Source organism: Hemiscyllium ocellatum, chromosome 4 (assembly GCF_020745735.1).
Source record: "Hemiscyllium ocellatum isolate sHemOce1 chromosome 4, sHemOce1.pat.X.cur, whole genome shotgun sequence".
In the NCBI taxonomy this organism is placed as follows: domain Eukaryota; kingdom Metazoa; phylum Chordata; class Chondrichthyes; order Orectolobiformes; family Hemiscylliidae; genus Hemiscyllium; species Hemiscyllium ocellatum.
Genome location: NC_083404.1, coordinates 34,756,275 through 34,778,532, shown reverse-complemented (window position 1 = coordinate 34,778,532; position 22,258 = coordinate 34,756,275). Strand labels below are relative to the sequence as shown.

At 41.7% G+C, this 22,258-nt stretch overlaps 1 protein-coding gene across 1 annotated transcript in view; it reads right to left on the bottom strand.

Moving 5' to 3' along the window:
- The window catches only part of itga9 (integrin, alpha 9), a 388,873-nt gene that overhangs the window by 90,421 nt on the left and 276,194 nt on the right, over positions 1 to 22,258 (bottom strand). Inside the window, exons 19-20 of the mRNA XM_060822924.1 lie at positions 10,601 to 10,687; positions 1,305 to 1,384 (exon numbers count right to left, since the gene is read on the bottom strand). Coding sequence (XP_060678907.1) covers positions 1,305 to 1,384; positions 10,601 to 10,687 — 167 coding nt within the window. The remainder of the gene's footprint in view (positions 1 to 1,304; positions 1,385 to 10,600; positions 10,688 to 22,258) is intronic.

The following is a 22,258-nucleotide window of genomic DNA, read 5'->3' as shown; positions in this document are numbered from 1 at the left end:
CTTTACTCGCAACGGAAAATATGTTTCATCTTGGATTTTTGCAAGTTCCGTTAAGTCGACATGATCTATTGACTGACTCTTCTGTAAGTGAAATCAGTTTCCCTGTACATTATCAGAAGCTTTTATGAATCTGAACACCTCTATTAAAACTCCTTTAACTTGTGCTACTCTCAGCTTCTCTAGTTTCCTGAAATCACCAAATTTCTCATCCTTACTATCATCCCTTAAACCTGCTCTGCACTCTAAAATTCTTAGTAAAGTTTGGTACTGACCTCAGCTCAAAATTCAAGCAGCTCATAATTTATAAATGTTTTGCACAACTTTATTACTTTTAAATGCCAAAAGTCTATTTATATTAATTACATTTGGATCCCATATGTCTTTTCAAAAGCCTATCAACTTGCTTATTACCATCACCAAGATTTCTACACATAAACTCCAAGTGTCTCCATTGTTATTAGATTATAGTCCCTTCAGTATGGAAACAGCCCTTCAGCCCAACAAGTCCACACTGACCCTCTGAAGAGTAACCACCCAGACCCATTCCCCTATCCTATATTTATCCCTGATTAATGCACCCAACACAACAGGCAATTCACCTGACCTGCACATCTTTTGATTGTGGGAGGAAACCAGAGCACCTAGAGGAAACCCACACAGACATGGAGAGAATGTCCACAAATACAGTCACCCAAAGCGGGAATCGAAACTGGGTCCCTGGCATTTTGAGGCAGCAGTGCTAACTGCTGAGCCACTATGCCACTCAATTCTGCCTTCAGAATTATACTATTCAAACTGCATGTTCTGATAGAGTCATAGAGATGTACAGCTCAGAAACAGACTCTTTGGTCCAACTCATCCATGCCAACCAGATATCCCTCTTTCTCTCTTCCAATGAGTGTATTTCATAATCCACTTCATGTAATTTCAACCTCCATGTGTCTGCCCGAATGAACTATCTTTCTATTTCGTCTACTGTTTGCATCACTGTTTATTAAGTTTCTAATTTTCATGTCACTTCTGTCTTTTAAACCCCTAGGTCATAACAACAAATATCACAAAAAACCACCAATGACATGCAGACCACAGGAAATCACCACTGTATAATTCTCTCCATTCTGTAAAACAGCCATTCACCAAAACAAAGAATGTAAAAGATAGTAAAAGCTGAAGGCAAAAACAATATTTAAAATGAAATTGTCTTGCTCAGTTGACATCAAATAACCAGACAACCTAAATGTTGAGGGTTGAAAATAATAAACCTAAGTCATTCAATGATTTCTCAATTCCACAGTGAGCCTTACCTTTGTGTTGTAACTGTGAACTCCAAACTCTCCTGCTCCCCAGACAGGTGACTTGTGTCAAAAATAATGCTGAATTCATGCTACAGGGTAAAAAAAGATTTGCAGATGAATGAATGAAGTTACACAATCTTATCTGTCTTGCAGAATGTAAGATGACTGGAGGTGCTGAGTGCAACACTTGTTCATTTCTGTTGATGTATTGCATTGTAAGATAGATACAGAGACACGTCTGCTATCTAGTTACCCCAGGCATTTTAATGAGCTGTCGCTGTTGACCTTTATCGTAGATCCAAGGCAGCTCTGTTAAACAATCTATAACTTTATCTAATCTAATACAATCTAATGGATTCTTCAGCCCCAAGTGAAAGCATAAACAACATTTGCAATGCCTTCAATGGGATCTTATACTCCATAACTACCTGATGAAGATGCACTGCTCCAAATGCTAGTGCTTCCAAATAAACCCATTGGACTATAACCTGGTGTTATGTAATTTTTAACTTCAATAGGACACATCCCATGGTAATGACTTGTCACGTGAATGCCTGTGAGTTCAAAGCACAATGATAAATAAACTTTTTTTTTATTAATCAATAGTACACAGAGAGAATAAATTGACATAAAAATAAATACAAGATGAGAAGATATTTATTCCCTCAATGATTTGAAAACTCTGATAAACATATATGAAACTTTACACATGACCTGCTCCAAGGATGGTCAGTGTATATGTCTTCAGCTGATAACACATGCTAATCTGACCAAAGAACAGTGCTGCTTTAGTTCAGTTTGCCATCTCAAAGGTTAGGTAGCAGATAATCTTACAGAAGAAAAATGTTACAGTAAATACAGTATACTGAAGTGATATATATATTGTGAGTTGTTTTACACTTCCTGTTACTTAGTTTGAATTTCCAGGTGGCCAAAGTTGAAGAGGACAGAGGAAGCAGCCTTGGGATTTGGGAAGGTTGGTGGGAAGTAGAGGGTGAGAAAAAGGGCATGGTAGCAAAGCAGGAGTTAGAAAAAGAAAGGAAAGAAAACAGTCTTGAAAGTTATGCAGAGAATTGGAGAAAAGAGGAACGTGATTATGTGATATGTTGGTATCTGCAGCTGATCCATTTATAAGGTCGCCTGTTGACTTTCTACTTCAGCCTTTACCATACCCTGTCCTTTAACATCAACTTTTGGAAAGTAGTGAGTTGACTACCATAGAAGCAGAAAATTGCAGCTTTATAATTCATGCAGCCTATAAATGATATCACTGCAATAAGCCAAATTTCTAACTGAACAGGGCCCTTCTTCCTCACCAGATTGGATATAAAATTAATTTGTTGCTTTCTTTTTAAGACTATAAATAGAATTGCCTTTTTTTTCCTCTCTTCACTTTGCAACAATGGTTTTTGAAGAGAAAATGTAATCCAAATACACAATTACAGGACCAGCTGCACAATCCTTGACCCTTCCCGAATGTGAGCTATAAGACATTCAATTATCAACATTCAATGTGATTCAGGACATATACTTAATATTGAAAACAACAAATTCTGGAGATCACAGCATTCATGGAGAGAGAGAGAGCAAGTTTTCATTTCGAGTCTAAATGACCCTTCATCAGAGCTAACGAGAAGTGTGGAAGGGCAGCATTCATGCTATTGTTGGGGGTGCGGGTGGTAGTGGTGGTGTGTAGAGTGCTGGGGAAGAAACAGATAAATGGTGTGTCTAATCGCCAGATGAGAACGAACTGACAATCCCACTTGGGTGGGGGAAGGGACACCAAAACAGTTGTCTATGTGCTCAAAAATAGTTTTGGGAATTGCAGCCACTCCTTTATCCAATCCATCTCTACAGGTGGTTCTGGGATAATGCGCATTTTGGCTATAATGTCATTGAATATAGTAGTTTTTAAAACGCTTCACTTCATTTGTAATGGCATGATTCCAGCAGAGATTGGTTCGTGTGCTTCATTCTGCAAATGTCAACTGCTGACAGATCAGCTTCCTTACATTTTTTTAAATGTACTGGGTTAAATTTACTTTTGTTAATAAATATGATTTCAACCTTATTTAGGCTAGGCTATAGGTTATATTAGAATATTGGGTGATTTCTGAGCGATCGTGAATGATATATTTTGCTGGTCTACCCCAACCCCACTTTTCCCATCGGCCCCCATTATTTCTATTAAGTGATTTTCTATTAAGTGAGGTTTCACTAGAAGCAACTATGGCATTATAGGAGAACTATCTGCACCTCCATTCCCCACCAGGATGGTCTGACAACTTTTGACTTCTTCCTTGGCAAGAGGCCTAAACAATATCTAACCACCACTACTCTTTTCCATTTGGCTAAACTTGATCTCTCACTGAACAATTTCTCCTTTAATTCATCTCACTTCTAGCAAGTCAAAGGAGTTGCAACAGGCACCCACATCGATCCCAGTTATGCCTTATCTTTAGGCAGTTCTTTGGTCCAGCCCTATACTGGCCCCCTTCCACAACTCTTTTCTCAATACACCAATGACTGTTTCCATGCCACTTCATGCTTCCACCAAGACCACCCCTCTATAGCTTTCACATCATCCATTTCTGACACTTCCCTTCTTTTCCTTGACCTCTCTGTCTCCACTTCAGGGAATAAACTGTCCACTGCTATCCACTGACCTACATAGCTACTTCACAACAGCTTGTCACACCCCATGTCCTGCAAGGACTCCAGCCCATTCTCCCTGTTCCTTCGCCTAAGTCATATCTGTTCAAGTAATGCCACTTTCTAAAACAATGCTGCTGACATGGTTTGCTTCTTCCACAATCATGGCTTTCTGCCCACTGTGGTTGACAGGACCCTCAACCACACCTGAACTATGGTTGAGTACTTCGACCTTGCCTCTTCCCATCGCAACAGTGTGATCAGGTCCCCTTTGTCTTCACTTTTCATCCTACATGCCTCCATAGTTAAAGGATAATTCTCTGCCATTTTAGGAAACTCTAGCAGAACGCCACCACCAAACACATATTCCCCTCACTCCTCCATCAGCATTTCGCGGAGAGCATTTCCTCCTGGACATCCTAGTCCATTCATAGACAATTAACACCATCCCCCCCTTCCCATGTAACCACAAAAAATGCAACACCTGCCCCTTCATCTCCTCCCTGTTCATCATCCAAGAACCTAAACAGTCTTTCCAAGTGAAACAGCTTTTCACCTGTACTTCCTACAATCTTGTCTATTGTATTCGCTGCACCAAATGTGGCTTACTCTACATTGGAGAAACCAAACGCAGACTGGATGACCGCTTTGCAGAACACCCCCGGTCTGTTCAAAGATTTGTGAGAAGATTTAGGGGCAGCACGGTGGCACAGTGGTTAGCACTGCTGCCTCACAGCACCAGGGACCCGGGTTCAATTCCCGCCTCGGGCGACTGTCTGTGTGGAGTTTGCACGTTCTCCCCGTGTCTGCGTGGGTTTCCTCCGGGTGCTCCGGTTTCCTCCCACAGTCACAAAGATGTGCGGGTCAGGTGAATTGGCCATGCTAAATTGCCCATAGTGTTAGGTAAGGGGTAAATGTAGGGGTTTGGGTGGGTTGCGCTTCAGCGGGTCGGTGTGGACTTGTTGGGCCGAAGGGCCTGTTTCCACACTGTAAGTAATCTAATTTGTAGCTCGGGTGCTCGTTGTTGTGGTTCTGTTCGCCGAGCTGGGAGTTTTTGTTGCAAACGTTTCGTCCCCTTTCTAGGTGACATCTTCAGTGCTTGGGAGCCTCCTGTGAAGCGCTTCTGTGCTGATTCCTCCGGCATTTATAGTGGTTTGAATCTGCCGCTTCCGATTGTCAGTTGCTGTCCGCTGCAGTGGTCGGTATATAGGGTCTCGTTCGATGTGTCTGTTGATAGAATTTGTGGATGAGTGCCACGCCTCTAGGAATTCCCTGGCTGTTCTCTGTTTGGCCTGTCCTATAATAGTGGTGTTGTCCCAATCGAATTTGTGTTGTTTGTCATCTGAGTGTATGGCTACTAGGGATAGTTGGTCATGTCGTTTCGTGGCTAGTTGGTGTTCATGGATGCGGGTTGTTAGCTGTCTTCCTGTTTGTCCAATGTCGTGTTTTGTGCAGTCCTTGCATGGGATTTTGTACACTACGTTGGTTTTGCTCCTGCTGGGTATCGGGTCCTTTGTCCTGGTGAGTTGTTGTCTGAGAGTGGCTGTTGGTTTGTGTGCTGTTATGAGTCCTAGTGGTTGCAGCAGTCTGGCTGTCAGTTCAGAAATGCTCCTGATGTATGGGAGTGTGGCCAGTCCTTTGGGTTGTGGCATGTTCTCATTTCGTTGTCTTTCCCTAAGGCATCTGTTGATGAAATTGCACGGGTATCCGTTTTTGGTGAATACCTTGTATAGGTGTTCTTCTTCCTCTTTTTGTAGTTCAGGTGTGCTGCAGTGTGTTGTGGCCCTTTTGAATAATGTCCTGATGCAACTTCGTTTGTGTGTGTAGGGGTGGTTGCTTTCATAGTTCAGGACTTGGTCTGTGTGTGTGGCTTTTCTGTATACCTTCGTGGTGAATTCTCCATTCGGTGTTCTTTGTACCTCTGGTCTGTGCGTGAGTATGACCCCACTTCCTGTCGTTGATCATTTTAACACATCGTCGACGTGATCGACGATGCCCTCCACCGCATCTCCTCCACTTCCCGCTCCTCCGCCCTTGAGCCCCGCCCCTCCAACCACCACCAAGACCGAACCCCACTGGTTCTCACCTACCACCCCACCAACCTCCGTATACAGCGTATCATCCGCCGTCATTTCCGCCAACTCCAAACGGACCCCACCACCCGGGATATATTTCCCTCCCCTCCCCTATCCCACCACCAGAGATATATTTCCCTCCCCTCCCCTATCAGCATTCCGCAAAGACCACTCCCTTCGTGACTCCCTCGTCAGGTCCACACCCCCCCACCAACCCAACCTCCACTCCCGGCACCTTCCCCTGCAACCGCAGGAAATGCAAAACTTGCGCCCACACCTCCTCCCTTACTTTTCTCCAAGGCCCCAAGGGATCTTTCCATATCCGCCACAAATTTACCTGCACCTCCACACACATCATCTATTGCATCCGCTGTACCCGATGTGGCCTCCTGAGAGGGGCATTATCTTAGCCTGCCTGGCACCCTCTCCTTATTCCTGATGAAGGGCTCTGGCCCGAAACGTCAAATTTCCTGTTCCTTGGATGCTGCCTAACCTGCTGTGCTTTAACCAGCAACACATTTTCAACTCTGATCTCCAGCATCTGCGGACCTCACTTTTTACTCATTTTAACACAGCGTCCTGCTCGCATGCCCACATGTCTATTGTCGGTATACTGCACTGTTCCAGTGAATCACAGTGCAAACTGGAGGAATAAAATCGCATCTTCAGACTAGGCACTTTGGAGATGCGATAGGTGGAAGGAGGTCAAGGTGAGTGTGATAGGCCGGAGTGGGGTGGGGGCGGAGAGGTCAGGAAGAAGATTGCAGGTTAGGAAGGTGGTGCTGAGTTCAAGGGATTTGACTGAGACAAGGTGGGGGGAGGGGAAATGAGGAAACTGGAGAAATCTGAGTTCATCCCTTGTGGTTGGAGGGTTCCTAGGCGGAACATGAGGCGCTCTTCCTCCAACCGTCTGTTGTGATGGTCTGGCGATGGAGGAGTCCAAGGACCTGCATGTCCTTGATGGAGTGGGAGGGGAGTTAAAGTGTTGAGCCACGGGGTGGTTGGGTTAGTTGGTCTGGGTGTCCCAGAGATGTTCTCTGAAATGTTCCGTAAGTAGGCGGCCTGTCTCCCCAATATAGAGGAGGCCACATCGGGTGCAGCGGATGCAATAAATGATGTAGGTGGAGGTGCAAGTGAATTTGTGGCGGATATGGAAGAATAGAGGAGGCCACATCGGGTGCAGCGGATGCAATAAATGATGTATGTGGAGGCGCAGGTGAAGATGAATTTGTGGCGGATATGGAAGGATCCCTTGGGGACTTGGAGAGAAGTAAGGGAGGAGGTGTGGGCGCAAGTTTTGCACTTCTTGCGGTGGCAGGGGAAGGTGCCGGGAGTGGATGTTGGGTTGGTGGGGGGTGTGGACCTGACGAGGGAGTCACGGAGGGAGTGATCTTTTCGGAATGCTGATAGGGGAGGGGAGGGAAATATATCCCTGGTGGTGGGGTCCGTTTGGAGGTGGCAGAAATGACGGCGGATGATACGCTGTATACGGAGGTTGGTGGGGTGGTAGGTGAGAACCAGTGGGGTTCTGTCCTGGTGACAGTTGGAGGGGCAGGGCTCAAGGGCGGAGGAGCGGAGAGTGAAGGAGACGCGTTGGAGGGCATCGTCGATCATGTCTGGGGGGAAACTGCGGTCCTTGAAGAAGAAGGCCATCTGGGTTGTACGGTATTGGAACTGGTCCTCCTGGGAGCAGATGCGGCAGAGACGAAGGAATTGGGAATATGGGATGGCATTTTTACAGGGGGCAGGGTGGGAGGAGGTGTAGTCTAGGTAGCTGTGGGAGTCAGTCGGTTTATAGTAAATGTCCATGTTGATTCGGTCACCCGAGATAGAAATGGAAAGGTCTAGGAAGGGGAGGGAGGAGTCTGAGACGGTCCAGATGACAGGCCGCCTACTTGCGAAACGTTTCAGAGAACATCTCTGGGACACCCGGACCAACCAACCCAACCACCCCGTGGCTCAACACTTTAACTCCCTCTCCCACTCTACCAAGGACATGCAGGTCCTTGGACTCCTCCATCGCCAGACTGTAACAACATGACGGTTGGAGGAAGAGCGCCTCATCTTCCGCCTAGGAACCCTCCAACCACAAGGGATGAACTCAGATTTCTCCAGTTTCCTCATTTCCCCTCCCCCCACCTTGTCTCAGTCAAATCCCTTGAACTCAGCACCACCTTCCTAACCTGCAATCTTCTTCCTGACCTCTCCGCCCCCACCCCACTCCGGCCTATCACCCTCACCTTGACCTCCTTCCACCTATCGCATCTCCAACGCCTCTCCCCCAAGTCCTTCCTCCCTACCTTTTATCTTAGCCTGCTGGACACACTTTCCTCATTCCTGAAGAAAGGCTTATGCTCGAAACGTCGATTCTTCTGTTCCTTGGATGCTGCCTGACCTGCTGCGTTTTTCCAGCAACACATTTTCAGTTCTACATTTACACTGAAAAGTCCCCATATAAACTGCTTAAGCTTTTTTGCCCCTCCCATCAGCATTGCTGAATCAAACATATTTTTCTGCTTCCCAGAGTAAAGCAAATTGCCTATGTTCACAAGAAAGAGCAATAAATTAATATATATAAAAACAAGGTAGGATGCTTTACTTCTAAAAGGAGACTGATCTATACCTGCAAGCCCTAGTCAAATCCTACTCTGTCCTCTAACCTCACCACCTCATTACATTCTTAGATTTCAAACTGTGTGCTCCACATCACAGATAATCCATTATAGGGTATATCCATATATGTTTAGAATGCCTCATTAATGTTCTGAAACATGCTTCGGATCACATATTGTTAGTATCGGCCTTGCTGTTTTACATCAGCCCTTCTTCATAGGATCATAGAATCCCTACAGTGTGGAAGCAAGCCATTCACCCATCAAGGCCACACCAACGCTCTGAACAGCATCCCATACAGACGCACCCCCCTAGTCTATCTCTGTAACCCTATATTTCCCTTGTCTAATCCATGTAACATGCACATCCCTGGATACTATGGGCAATTTTGCATGGCCAATCCACCTAACCTGCACATCTTTGGAATGTGGGAGGAAACCAGAGCACCCAAATGAAACCCACGCAGTAACGGGGAGAAAGTGCAAACTCCACACAGACAGAGGGTGGAATCAAACCCGGGTCCCTGGCACTGTGAGGCAGCAGTGCTAACCATTGAGCCACTGTGCTGCCCATTATGAGAAATAATATAGAATAACTGCTGATAAAATGAAATACTTTGTTTATTTCTGATTACGTTATAAGGAACATTTTACAATATGTTTTCCAATTCCCAAATTATGCTTAAACAGTTTTAGTGCTTTTAATATTGTGGTCCTCTATCACGTGCACTGAGTGTAAAGAGCTGGTCTTTTCTCAAACTGACCAAGCAGCGGTGGTGCAGGACTTTAATCTCTGACAGTGACTAAAGGGCAATGTTAATTACAGACTTGGCATTGCCACCAAGCAGAAGCCCAGTGTAATAAGCACAGAATGTCAGGCAGCGCTGCAATACCAATAAATCTCAGGTACAGCAGAGTCCCAAAGACACTGCAGAGATAAATTTTCTGAGTAAGTTCCAAAGGCCATTTGAGGGAAAGGAAATCCTCAATAGGTCTCGCCGACCATCACATTTCACTGATATATTCCACCCATGCCTTTCTCTCTCTCTCTCTCTATTTCTTTTATACTTATAAATGTTAGGCAGTGAGGTGGTAGGCAGTTATGGCTGCAAAAGGAGGTACATGTAACTGGAACTGAGATGCAATGATTAGTCTTAATGTCAGATTTTATAATCTCATCTTTCACCAGTATCCATTTCAATGTTGGGAGGTAACAGAGAACTCAAAAAAGAAGTGCATGTTTTCCTCATTAAATAACAGATACAATTAAACAGTTGGATTAAACTATACAAAAATTAAGTCAAAGCACCTTAATCACACTGATGTTCAAGATATGAATTCAAATCCCAGCCTCAATTGGTATCCAGAGCAGTTATCCTAAAGTAGTTGAGTTCAGCAAAATACCATTTGCAGAAAGCAGGAGAAATATGTTGACAAATATCATAGAGTGTTGAAGAGAACTGGAAACATGTTTTGCAGAGCACTCTCTTGGAATATTAATCTGCACTGTTGGTGGATCAAATGAATATATCCATTTCATCTTCATACACATTTTGAACGCATATAGTACCTCAGGAAAGCCAGACTATTAAATGTTCTCATTGTTGAGGTGTATCAAGTGGGGAGGGAAATATTAATATTCGCATTTAGCCACTGGACCTCCCTAATCCAACAAAACAAAAAGACAGTCTATTATATGAATGCTTCCTGATTCAAGGGGGGCGCAGAGGATGCAGATGGAATTGGAACAACTAAATTGGAGATGTAATAGCATCAAAAAGTAAGAGAGGGAAGATTCCAACACTGGGTTAACCTATTTAATATTCAGCGGTGCTGCCAGCATTGCAAAAACAGAGGAAATCCATGCATGATGACAATGACTAACCAGCCAAAGCTTCAGAGAAATTAATCCAAACAGGCTGTTACCGTACCATCTGGTGTAAATATAACAGACTCAGCACTCTACCTTGGACTGCGATCTCATGAAAGGAAATCCCACGCTGCATATCAGGAAGTCCGACTCCATCAGTTCACAGGAAGTGCCCTTTTCTTCCTGAAATGATGATGGGCAGGGTGAGAAATTACCAACCACAACTGGAAAATATAAGGATAGCAGGATACCACCTCTTTCTTCAGCAAATTATTTTACTCCTGCACAAACTCAACAGTAATTAAGAGAAAAATATATGGACTCATTAATTTTAACATCAAAACAAACCTTTTCAATTACGGCCTGCAAAAACATTCGAGAAAATACCTAATCCAGAGGGCAGGAAATGTGCTAATCCTGTAATGTCATCAGTGATTTCTTTTTTGTATTGACAGTACCATAAAACCATAATTACTGAAGATATTCTAACTGCTATACACCTAATGAGATAGCTCTGTTTGGGTCAGCACTGATGGTAAGTTCTAGTAGAAATGAGTTTGGTACTAAGGCAGGTAGAAAGGTTACCTATGGCACCAAGATATTAGACTGGAGGCAAATGTCAAACAATTTTATAAGGCTCGCAGCTACACTGTAACATGTTAACTTAAAATAACAGAAAATACTGGGAATATTCAGGTCACTGAGGCAGCATTTGGAGAGTGAAACAGATTTCAGGTCAATGACTGTATTTCCTCAAACAGAGAGAAGACTTGGTAACACTATGAACTCCCATCTCTAAGTCAGAATTCTGAGATTCAAAACACACTCAGGATCTCAAATAGGCTATTTAGACTGGCAATACAGCAAAATACTACAAATGTACTGCACTATCAGAGGTTCTACCTTTGGGTCAAGACATTAAGCTGAGCTCTTATTTTCCTGCTCAACTAGATACAATAGATCCTGAAATATCATTCAAGGAAGAACAGGAGAGTTTTCCTGGTGTCCTGATCAACATTTATGCCTCAACTCACTTACAGAGTAGAAATTTAGAATAGAATAGAAATTTATTGTCACATGTACTTTTACATGAAAAATACAGTGAAAAGTTTTCTAAGTCTCCCCACAATAGGAGAAACACCTGAACTGGCTGTTCCCCCGAGCTGTAAATGTAAAACTTTGCCATGTGGAAATTACTTTCTATGCTTGCCAATATAACAATGACAACTTTTCAAAAAGGAACTCATTGCTTGGGAGGTACTTTGTCACGGGTGGAAAGGTACGACTTGCATAGGAATATTAAAGTGGGACTGTTCCTTAGATGTGCAAGATTCTATTCTCAAAGCAATACATTTTTACCAGTACTCTGCACTGTTGTTGGGTAACAAAAAGGAAGGCGGATTTCCTGTAATTGGTAAGGGTAACTCTTGGCTTGGACGAAGTAGTTAGCCAGCTGGTTCCTGCTGTACTTTTCTCATAGGAGAGCAGTGCACACTGCCATGAGAGCAAAGAATAGCCAGGCAATTTGATGGCAGAGTTTAACTTCCATCTGCTGTGGTTGTGGATCAGCTAATTTCTTTTTAGCCTTCCAATTTCTTTCTTCCATTTGTGTCAAACAAATGAAAAATCAGGCACTGGAGTTAATGGAGGCCCAATTCAAAGTCACCCGCTTTCTGTCCCTAGGGTCTCAGTGACCCATTCCATACAGCTCAATCATAACTACTTTCAGAAGACACAGTTATAAGAATTTCATACAATCACAAAATCCCTACAGAGCAGATAAAAGCCATTCAGCCCATCACATCTGCACTGACCTTCCGGAGACCATCCCACCCGGTTGGAACACCCTTACCCTAGACATATAACCCTGGATTTAGCATGGTTAATCCACCTGGTCTGCACATTTTGGAGGAAACCAGAGCATCCAGTAGAATCCCAGCAAACATGGAGAGAATGTGCAAACTCCACACAGTCACCCAAGACTGGAATCGAACTCAGGTCCCTTGTGTCGTAAAGCAGCAGTGTTAACCACTGAGTTACCATCCCACCATATGAGCAAAATTCAAACAGCAAGTGATTTCCTTTTGTGTTCATGGGATGCCTTCCTTGACTACACAAAATAGTATCAAAGATCAGCTACATAACCCCAATTCTGTTATGTTTAGATCAGTGCAGGTAACAACAATATATTCCATTGACTGAAGGGTTAGTTGTATTTTTTTTACACAGTGATACAGCAGCTTTTATAAACATTTCTATTACTAATCCAGATATTGGAAACTTAATCTCTGCTCTACTAGACTATTATTAAAACCACTTGGATACCATGCCCATGACTTCAATCTATGGGGAAGAGAAAAGCGAAAATGGGATATTTGTCAGATTGGCACAATGCCACACCCAAAGGGAGAACAGTTTTTTTTAATTTACGCCAAGCAGAAAATACACTAGCTGTATAAAAACACAGGGAATGCCAATTACCCCATTTCTATGTCAAATGTGACTGGGACCACCCTGAACGGGGCCTACAGCTAGGCTGCCAGAGCAGCTGCCTGTTTCATATGCAAATGGGTGTCTGATGATGTGTGACTTAGAAGTAAAATCTGGTGAAGCACACATTGTGGCCATTTACCTGGTAAACAAAAACACTAAGTTTAAAGTAATTTGGCTTGTCACACCAATAGTTAATGACTACCTTCAAGATCGCAACTGGACAATGTTTGGGGCGGCACGGTGGCACAGTGGTTAGCACTGCTGCCTCACAGCACCAGAGACCTGGGTTCAATTCCCGACTCAGGCGACTGACTGTGTGGAGTTTGCACATTCTCCCCGTGTCTGCGTGGGTTTCCTCCGGGTGCTCCGGTTTCCTCCCACAGTCACAAAGATGTGCGGGTCAGGTGAATTGGCCATGCTAAATTGCCCGTAGTGTTAGGTAAGGGGTAAATGTAAGGGTATGGGTGGGTTGCGCTTCGGCGGGTCGGTGTGGACTTGTTGGGCCGAAGGGCCTGTTTCCACACTGTAAGTCTAATCTAATCTAATCTAAAATGTGTCACTGTTACTTTTCATTCTGGGAAGGTGTAACAGGTTTGAGTCAGACCCACTACCCTGGGAAGCAGATTTTAGGAAAACTAGATTGGGCGAGTGCTGAAGTTGGTTGGTTAGAGGGTTCACCTTTGCTTTCTGGGACTGAACTCCAATTGTTTTGAACACCCAGACCCCTGAACCCTCCAATCCACCTCCTCCATCTACCTCCATGCCACTTTCATAGTCACTCGCCTCGTATCCACTCTGGGGTAGGCTTCAAGAGCCATGTAGAGATGAAATGATGTAAAGACAGCTGATCATTTAACAGCATCTTTAAATTATCAATCAAATTATGAACTCAGAAAGCCCTGCTGAGATTACAGTAGCTTTTGAAACTTAGCCAAGCATATATAATGACATTTTAACAGCTTGTGAGGAAGAGTCAAGAAAGATCTCTATTGGCTCTGCAAGACCAAATTATAATGTTGTTTTTCTACCCTATATCATATGACTTGTTAATCAAAACAGTCAACAGGAGGGCATTTATTTAAAAAATTCTCACTAACGGCTTCAGGTCATTTTTCTGTATCTTTATAACAGCAAGAGATTTTTTTTAAATTCCAGGTATTGACATTTGCACAGAACTTATACAGCCTTCAAGAGGGTGTGCATTTGATCCATCAATTAAGACTCCCACACTCTGGGCAAAGGCAAAAAGCTTGCATATCAGAAGTAGAGTCTGTTAGAACTTAGTCAAGGTTTAAATGATCCAATTTTCCTACCTATATGATATATACCTAACATCCATTTCCACCTATTGGCAAAAATGGGATCTGTCAGAAATGGGGACCGGATTTCCACATCTGGGTCCCATCTGCCATTTTTAAAAGGCTGCAAAGTTTCCTGACTGCACAAAAATTAGGCCTCAGATATTTGAGACCCATGATATTAACTCACCGAGAAGGTTGCTTAGTGATCACCAATACTGGCAATAGCTATAGCTGCTTGATCACAGAATGCTCAAATTAGTGCTCACATATCAAAAAATACATCACATTAAAAGATACTTCACAAAATTCAAAAGTGGCAACTTGTTTTGCTGAATATAGCAGCAATAAGGATCCCATAAAAACGCAAAGAATAAAACTTCTAAAATGTTTCCCCTTCTTCACTATTTTTGCCATAATTTCATTTAAGCTGAGCTTTTAAGACATGATATTGGCATTTGGCACTGACTGCCCATTTTGTTGCACATTCTATGATCTCAGTAGTAAATGCTGTATACTCTCCTCTGTTTTCATATTTTAACAGCACTTACTTCTAGAAGTTTATAAATGGCCAGTCCTAAAGATACACATTTTAATGTATTTTTGCAGGGAATGATTTTCAAGATTAAACTCAAAGCATTCATACACAGTGGCTGCGTGTGCATTTTTTTTCCCTCCGTTTAAAAGCTTGCATTAATGGCTGCTCCTGCACAGGAAATGTTCATACGCCAACCCTGGCCTCTTTCTGTACTTTAAACAAAACATTTGGGTGTTCAGGAAAGAAACATCTTTGTGCTAGAAAGTAACTAAATTGCAGTTTTTTTTAAAAAAAAGTATAAGTTACACATCCATGAAGAATTTTGAATGTTTTATAGTATTAGCATAACTAAATATAAAGTAACATTAAAATAAATTTCTCCTTGGCTCCATCTGAATATTTACTAAATTTTGGATTACTGTTACTGGAACTCCTTCCAAATGGGCGTTATCCCATTAAATTGAAAGGACAAAGCTGTGCCCGATGCTCTTATATCATTCCCAAGGCAGCAATGAACTAGTGCAATCTGCAGGGCACTGTAACACTTTGTTTCCACAGTCTACTCAAGTACAATCAGTATTACCTCACATCCCCTCACCGTCTACACAGATAAAATGGCACATTTACTGCTGAACCATGAAAGACTTAGAAATCATGATGAACAGATTTATACATCGGTCTGTCTGTTCTGGTCTTTTATGTTAGAATAGAACAAAGTTCTTTTCTGAGCTACTGTCACATATTTCTTTCCTCGCTGCTACTCGTGCACTGGCACTAATTTCCCAACAGGCATCAGTTGACAAGTAAGGATTACTTTCAGCAGTGATGGCCCAAAGCTTAGCTCTAATGTTTTCTAGGAGGCAGCTTCCAATTATTTTATATTTCTTTTGAAGCATGGAATTAGCATAGTAGTGACACCTCCATCTTTGAGTCTGACGATTGTGTAGCCTACACCACACCAGGGACTTCATTGCACAATCTAACCAGATATAGTGCAATACTGAGGGAGTGCAGTTATGTCAGAGATGCAGTCTTTTGGATGAGACATTAAATTAAGATTTTTAGCAGTTATTGTGAAAGATTGCACATGATTATATGATAACAAATAATCGCAGGGCAGTATATCTGGATGACATTGATTCAGCAAACATCACTAAAACACAGTCATTTATCTCACTGATTTTTGGGGAACCCTGATGTATACAAATTGGTAATGATTTCTACATTAAAAATCAAGGGCATAGACATAAAATACTTAATTCCTTTTAGAAGTCATGAAATTGCAAAAATGCTATATCATTACCAGTTCTTTTTCTCTGACCTTCATTTGCCCTCCTATGAGGACAGTTTAACCTGCAGGACAGAAATCTGGAATTTCTATGGGTTGCTCTGCTCTCCTGCTATAACTTGAGGAAGATCAGTAAAAACAATGTAAAATTGCTATAAAAATTCTTTTGCTGCATTTGCTTGTTGCTTTTTTTGTCTAGTTACCATATGAAATTGAAACCAATAGCAATATATAGTCAGAGAGTTAATCACAAGTTCTTTTAAAAATTGTATTTTGCAATGTCTCAGCCAGAATTTTCACATTGCAGCCTTTAGTCCAACAGTGTCAACTTTATCTTGTGCACTACAAGGACATTGCCAGGGAATTTCATAGGGTTTTCTCAATTTGCTGCCACAACTAGTGGCTGTTTTCACCAATTCTCAGAAGGTTCCTTCAAAGTCACAGCTGTAGATATGGTAAAATGTCAGATGATTAATAAGTTAATCTTGATGTTTCTTCAATAAGCCAATCAAAAAGCATTTTTACATTGCAATGGCAGTGTCTGGTCGTCCATCTAAAAAGGTTATGTCCATCCTACCAGAGCCTGACTAAAAAGCTGACAGCATCACTCAATCGTAGTCGAACAAATGCTGTTCACAACAACATTCCTGACACCCAATCTCTTTAAGTTTCTTGTTCTCTGACTGGCTCTGACACAGGCCTGGTCCCTCCAGCATAGGTGTCGTGTGCTCAAGATTTGGACTTCGTCTCCTGAGGAGTCTGCACAGAGGTTGTTAAATTTACCAGCTTACCACACCGCCTTTGAGTAAAAGTGGACCAGTGGTGGGATCGGTGTGTGGGATGGAATTGGCCAACCCAGGTCACAGATGGACTCACTATCGAGTTCAATAACTTTAGGCCTTTAGCATCTTCTTCCATGTCTTTCATCCACCCATCACCCAAGGTCCTATTATAACATGAGCTGCTACCACCATCAAACCATTGCCAGCTACTAATGGTCCCCATTAGCAATCAATGATTCTTCCAGATGATTGTTGCACATTCCTTTATCTTCCCATCTGTTGTCTATCTATGGCCTTTATCACCACCAATCATTTACTTTTTCCCCCAACTCCCCACACACCATTTTCAACTAACTACAACCCATTCTGAATAAGGGTCACTAGACTTGAAATGTTCACTCTGCTTTCTCTACACAGATGCTGCCAGGCGTGCTGAGTTTCTGCAGCAATTTCTGTTCTTGTGCCATTCCACTCCTCTCTTACCTTACTTCATTTGCTGTCAAAGTGCTTTTGGGACCTTTAACTCCTGAAATAGATCAGTGAGTGGTGTATAAAGGGGAATGATTTGACTTACAATGCTATGCCTGCACCAGGAGGATTTCTCCTGCAGGTCTCCACCAATGGACACATTTGGACAGGTCAAACTCCGAATTCAGATTGGAAAAATCACCAACTGCTAAGTACTGGTCAAGTTTGTTCGAACATTAATCTGAATATCAGGTTCATTGTGACAGTCACTGTTTTTAAGTTTCCAATAAGAGCAATTTAAAACTGATGCATTTTGATATGTAGCAATTCCTTGATGTTCAATGACATTGCCATCACTGAATCTCTCACTATGAACATCCTGGGGCTTACCATTAGTCGGAGACTGAATTGATAAATATTGTGGCTCCAAGAACAGATCAGAAGCTAGGGATCCTACACAGTAATGTGCCTCCTGACTCCCTGAAACCTGTCCACCATCTACAAGGCACAACTCAGAACTGTGACGGAGCACTATACACTTGCCTGCATGAGCAAAGCTCCAGTAACATTGAGCTCTAAGCAGCTCTCTTACAAATGAAAAATACTACAGTTGCTGGAAATCTGAAATTTAAAAAAAAGAGAATGCTTGAGAAACTCAGCAGGTCTTGTAACATCTGTGGAGAAAGGAAGTTAACATTTCAAGTTCAAAGACTCCTCAGAATGAAGAAGGGTTATTGAACTAAAAACACAAAATCTGTTTTCTCTCCACAGATGTTGCAAGACCTGCTGAGATACACCAGTGTTTTCTGTTTTTAAAGCAGCTCTATTAATGTGGGTTCACCCATCAACATAATTATTCACTCCTTTCATTGCTACATACAATGACAGCAATGTGCATTATGTACAAGATGAATTGCAATAATTTCCAAGGCTTCTTCAATAGTACCTTCCAAAGCTGTAACCTGTTGCATCTAAAAAAACCAGCGTAGCAGATGGACGGGAATTTCGTCACTGGCAGATTCACCTCCAAACCACGTAATATCCTGACTTGAAATTGTATCACTGCTGTTCCTTCACCATCACTGGATTACAACACATTGTTCCTGGTTATTCTTGGTTATTCTGTCATTGCTAAACTTTAAACCATGGCTCTGAACCCAGTCCTATTCATTTTATATCTGATTTGAGTTTGCAGTACCAACAGACAGCGGGAAATGAGCAATGCAGCCTAACTTCAGCAGTCTCTTCTTTAAGGCAATCAGATCACTCATAAACAAATACATTGTAATTTAAGCTGACAATTAAGATAAAATGTTAAGTCCAACTGTCGACAACCAATAGACAGAAGTCTGACTATTTGATCAGGACATCAATAAAACTACGCCCCTTAATAATATTCAAAATCAATTGTGTTTTGTGTGAACTTGGAGGGCCCTAATACTCATCATACCACTCACTCTCTATACAGATTAGCTAATGTGAAGATAGCCTTCTCTATCTGTAGGACAGGATAAGCAGTGAATCAATAGCTCTTAGAGAAATGGTGCTCAGAATTAAATTGAAAAACCTGATGTTTCCTTACTAGCTGCTCAGCTGGGAACCAGGGATAGACGTGAGCTGGTCCCTCATTGTAGAACCATAAAGTCAAGCAGCACAGAAACAGACCCTTCGGTCCAACTTATCCATGCCGACCAAGTTTTCCAAACTAAACTAGTCCCATTTGCCTGCATTTGGCCTTTATCCCATTCATGTACAAATGTATTTTAAATGTTGTAATTGTACCTGCAACTACCACTTCCACTGGCAATTTATACACACATGAACCACCTTTTGCGTGAAAAAGTTGCCCCTCAGGTCCCTTTTAAATTTGTTTCCCCTCAGCTTCAAAATATGCCCCCTTGGTTTGGACTCCCTTACCTTGGGGAAAAGACTTGTCCTATTCACCTTATCTGTGCCCCTCATGATTTTTTAAATGTCGATAAGGTCGCCCCACAACCTTCAATGCTCCAGTAAAAAAAAGTCTGTCTCTACACGTCTTATTCCAGGAAGTGTTGCAAAGTGGTCGATATGCTTGAAGCAAGACTTCCAGAGAACACGTATAATATTTCTAGCAGCTTGGGCCAACAGATTTAAAATAAATTACACTGATTTGCTCAGCCATCATCCAGTTTGATTCCCAATGTTACCTCTCATATTTACTGGATAGATGAGTAACTATTATAGAATCTGCTAGACTTAGGAAGGTAACAAAGAAAGAGTAACCACTGAGAAAATACATAAAATACTCAAGCAACCTTGGGCTCTTCAGGACATGCAGGTAAATGCTGCTGTTGCAGGGAAGAATCTGTTGCTGGCTTAGGAAGTGTCATTATATTGTACATATTTCTTGATTCTGAAACCATGCTTTAAACTGGAAAATTATACATGCAATTAAGGAAGGAGAGAGAGGAATAACAGAATTTGTTTCAGAAAATTAATGGTTTCCAATTCATGATAGTGCGACTAAATACCTTGAAAACTTTCAGCTTATAATAGGGAGCCAATCTGGATTTGTAAAGGCTTGCTCATACTTAATGAGCATGTATTGAAAAGGTAATAGTGGTGTGTAGGGCAATGCCTATTTATGTGGATTTCGAAAAAGGTGTTTGACATAAAATCTCCCATAAAAGACTGGTACAAAGTTTAACTGCATGAAACTGAAGGTAAATTATTAATCTGATTAGTGTATAGGCTATGCAGCAAGAAACAAAAGTAGGTATACATTAAAAGGTAGATACTCCAATTGGCAAACTGATTTGTAATGTCCCACCAGCACCTATGTTCAAGAACTTATTCAACCTTTTTTTGTGTTAATGGCTCAGATGATTGGAAAGTTACTGATCAAACAATGATGGGTGGCAGTATAAATAGAAGCATTATATTAGAAATTGATATTGACAGATTAAGTGAATTGGCAAAAATGTGGCACATGGGCTTAACATAAGTCAATGCAAGGTTAACTACTCTGTGTCTAAAATGGTAAAACAGCGTACTTTCTAAATGGGTGAAAAGCCTCAAAAAACAGAAAACTCAAAGAGACTTGGAAGGTCAGTTAATTAGATCATCAAAATGGCATGACCAAGAAGAGGAGGTAATCCAAAAAGCTAAAGGACCATTGGTCGTTACAACTAGAGGACTAGAATACTTGGTCATCAATGGCATGCTATACAAAGTCCAAGTTAAATCTCATCTTGAGTACCATGAACAGTTCCGGGTACTACTCTCTAAGAAAAGTGTATTATTCTTGAGGGAGTTTTATGTAGATTTACCAGAATTCCTGAGCAACCATTTATTAAGATTAATTATAAGCCAGCAAGGCCAATTATTGATTAAGAGTAGCCCTAATGATACATCAATGGAGCATCCAATTAGTTCTCAAATGATTTCAAACTTATTGCCTTCACGAGAAAATTTGAGAGTCATAGAAATAATAAGGCATAGAAACAGGCTATTTGGATCAAGTTAGTCCATGCTGACCATGGTGCCCACTCAGCTAGTTCCAATTGCCCATACTGGTCCATATCCCTCTAAATCCTTCCCATCCACGTATCTATCCAAATGTTTCTTTTTAAATGTTGCTATTGTACTTGCTTCAACCATTTTCTCTGGCAGCTCATTCCATATACACATCACTTTCTGTGTGAAGAGGTTGCCTTTCAGGTCCTTCCTAAATTTTCCCCTCCCTAAAATCTATGTCCTCTAGTTTTCAATTTCCCATCCCTGGAAAAAAGGCAATATGCATTCATCTTATCTATGACTCTCAAAATTTTATACACCTCAATAAGGTCACCCCTCGTTCTCCTACATTCTAAGGAATAAAGTCTTATCCTGGCCAGCCTCTCCCTATCAGTCCTGGCAACATTTTCATAAATCTTCTTTGCACTCTTTCCAGTTTAACTATGTCTTTCCCATAACAGGGTGACCAAATCTGACACAACACTTCAAGTGCAGCCTCACCAAAGACTTATACAACTGTAACATGACATCCCAACTCCTACACTCAATGCCTTGACTGATGAAAGCCAGCATGCTAAATAACTTCTTCACCATCCTACCTATCGGAGACTCCGCTTTCAATGAATTATGTATCTGTACTCCTAGGTCCCTTTGTTCCACAACATTTCTGAGGACCTTACCATTTATTGCATAAGTCCTACCTTGGTTTGACTTTCCAACACCTCACACTTATCTGTTTTGAATTGCATTTATTAATTCTCTTCCCAGTTCCCCATCTGATCAAAATCCCTCTGTAATTTTTGAAATGGAACTTTTCTATCAATGATATCTCCCATTTTTGCAACATCCACTAACTTTCTAATCGTGTCTTGTACATTCACATCCAGATAATTTATGTAAATAACAAATAACAGAGAGACCCAATTCATCAATGGCATGCTATACAAAGCCCAAGTTAGATCTCATCTTGAGTACCATGAACAGTTCCAGGTACTACTCTCTAAGAAAAGTGTATTACTCTTGAGGAAGTTTTATGTAGATTTACCAGAATTCCTGAGCAACCATTTCAGGAATTCTGTTAAGGAATATGTTCAAATATCTGTTCTAAAATTATCTTTTACTTGTTGCTACTTGTGTTCTATGCTTGTAAATTATTACAGAGTAATTTTTTTTATACTTATCTTTTTGATACTATTTAGAATCTTACATTAGTGCAAGGTTGCCTTTCAGATGTCTCCTTACAGGAATCATTAGATCATTAGATTACTTACAGTGTGGAAACAGGCCCTTCGGCCCAACAAGTCCACACCGACCCGCCGAAGCGCAACCCACCCACATCCCTACATTTACCCCTACCTAATACTACGGGCAATTTAGCATAGCCAATTCACC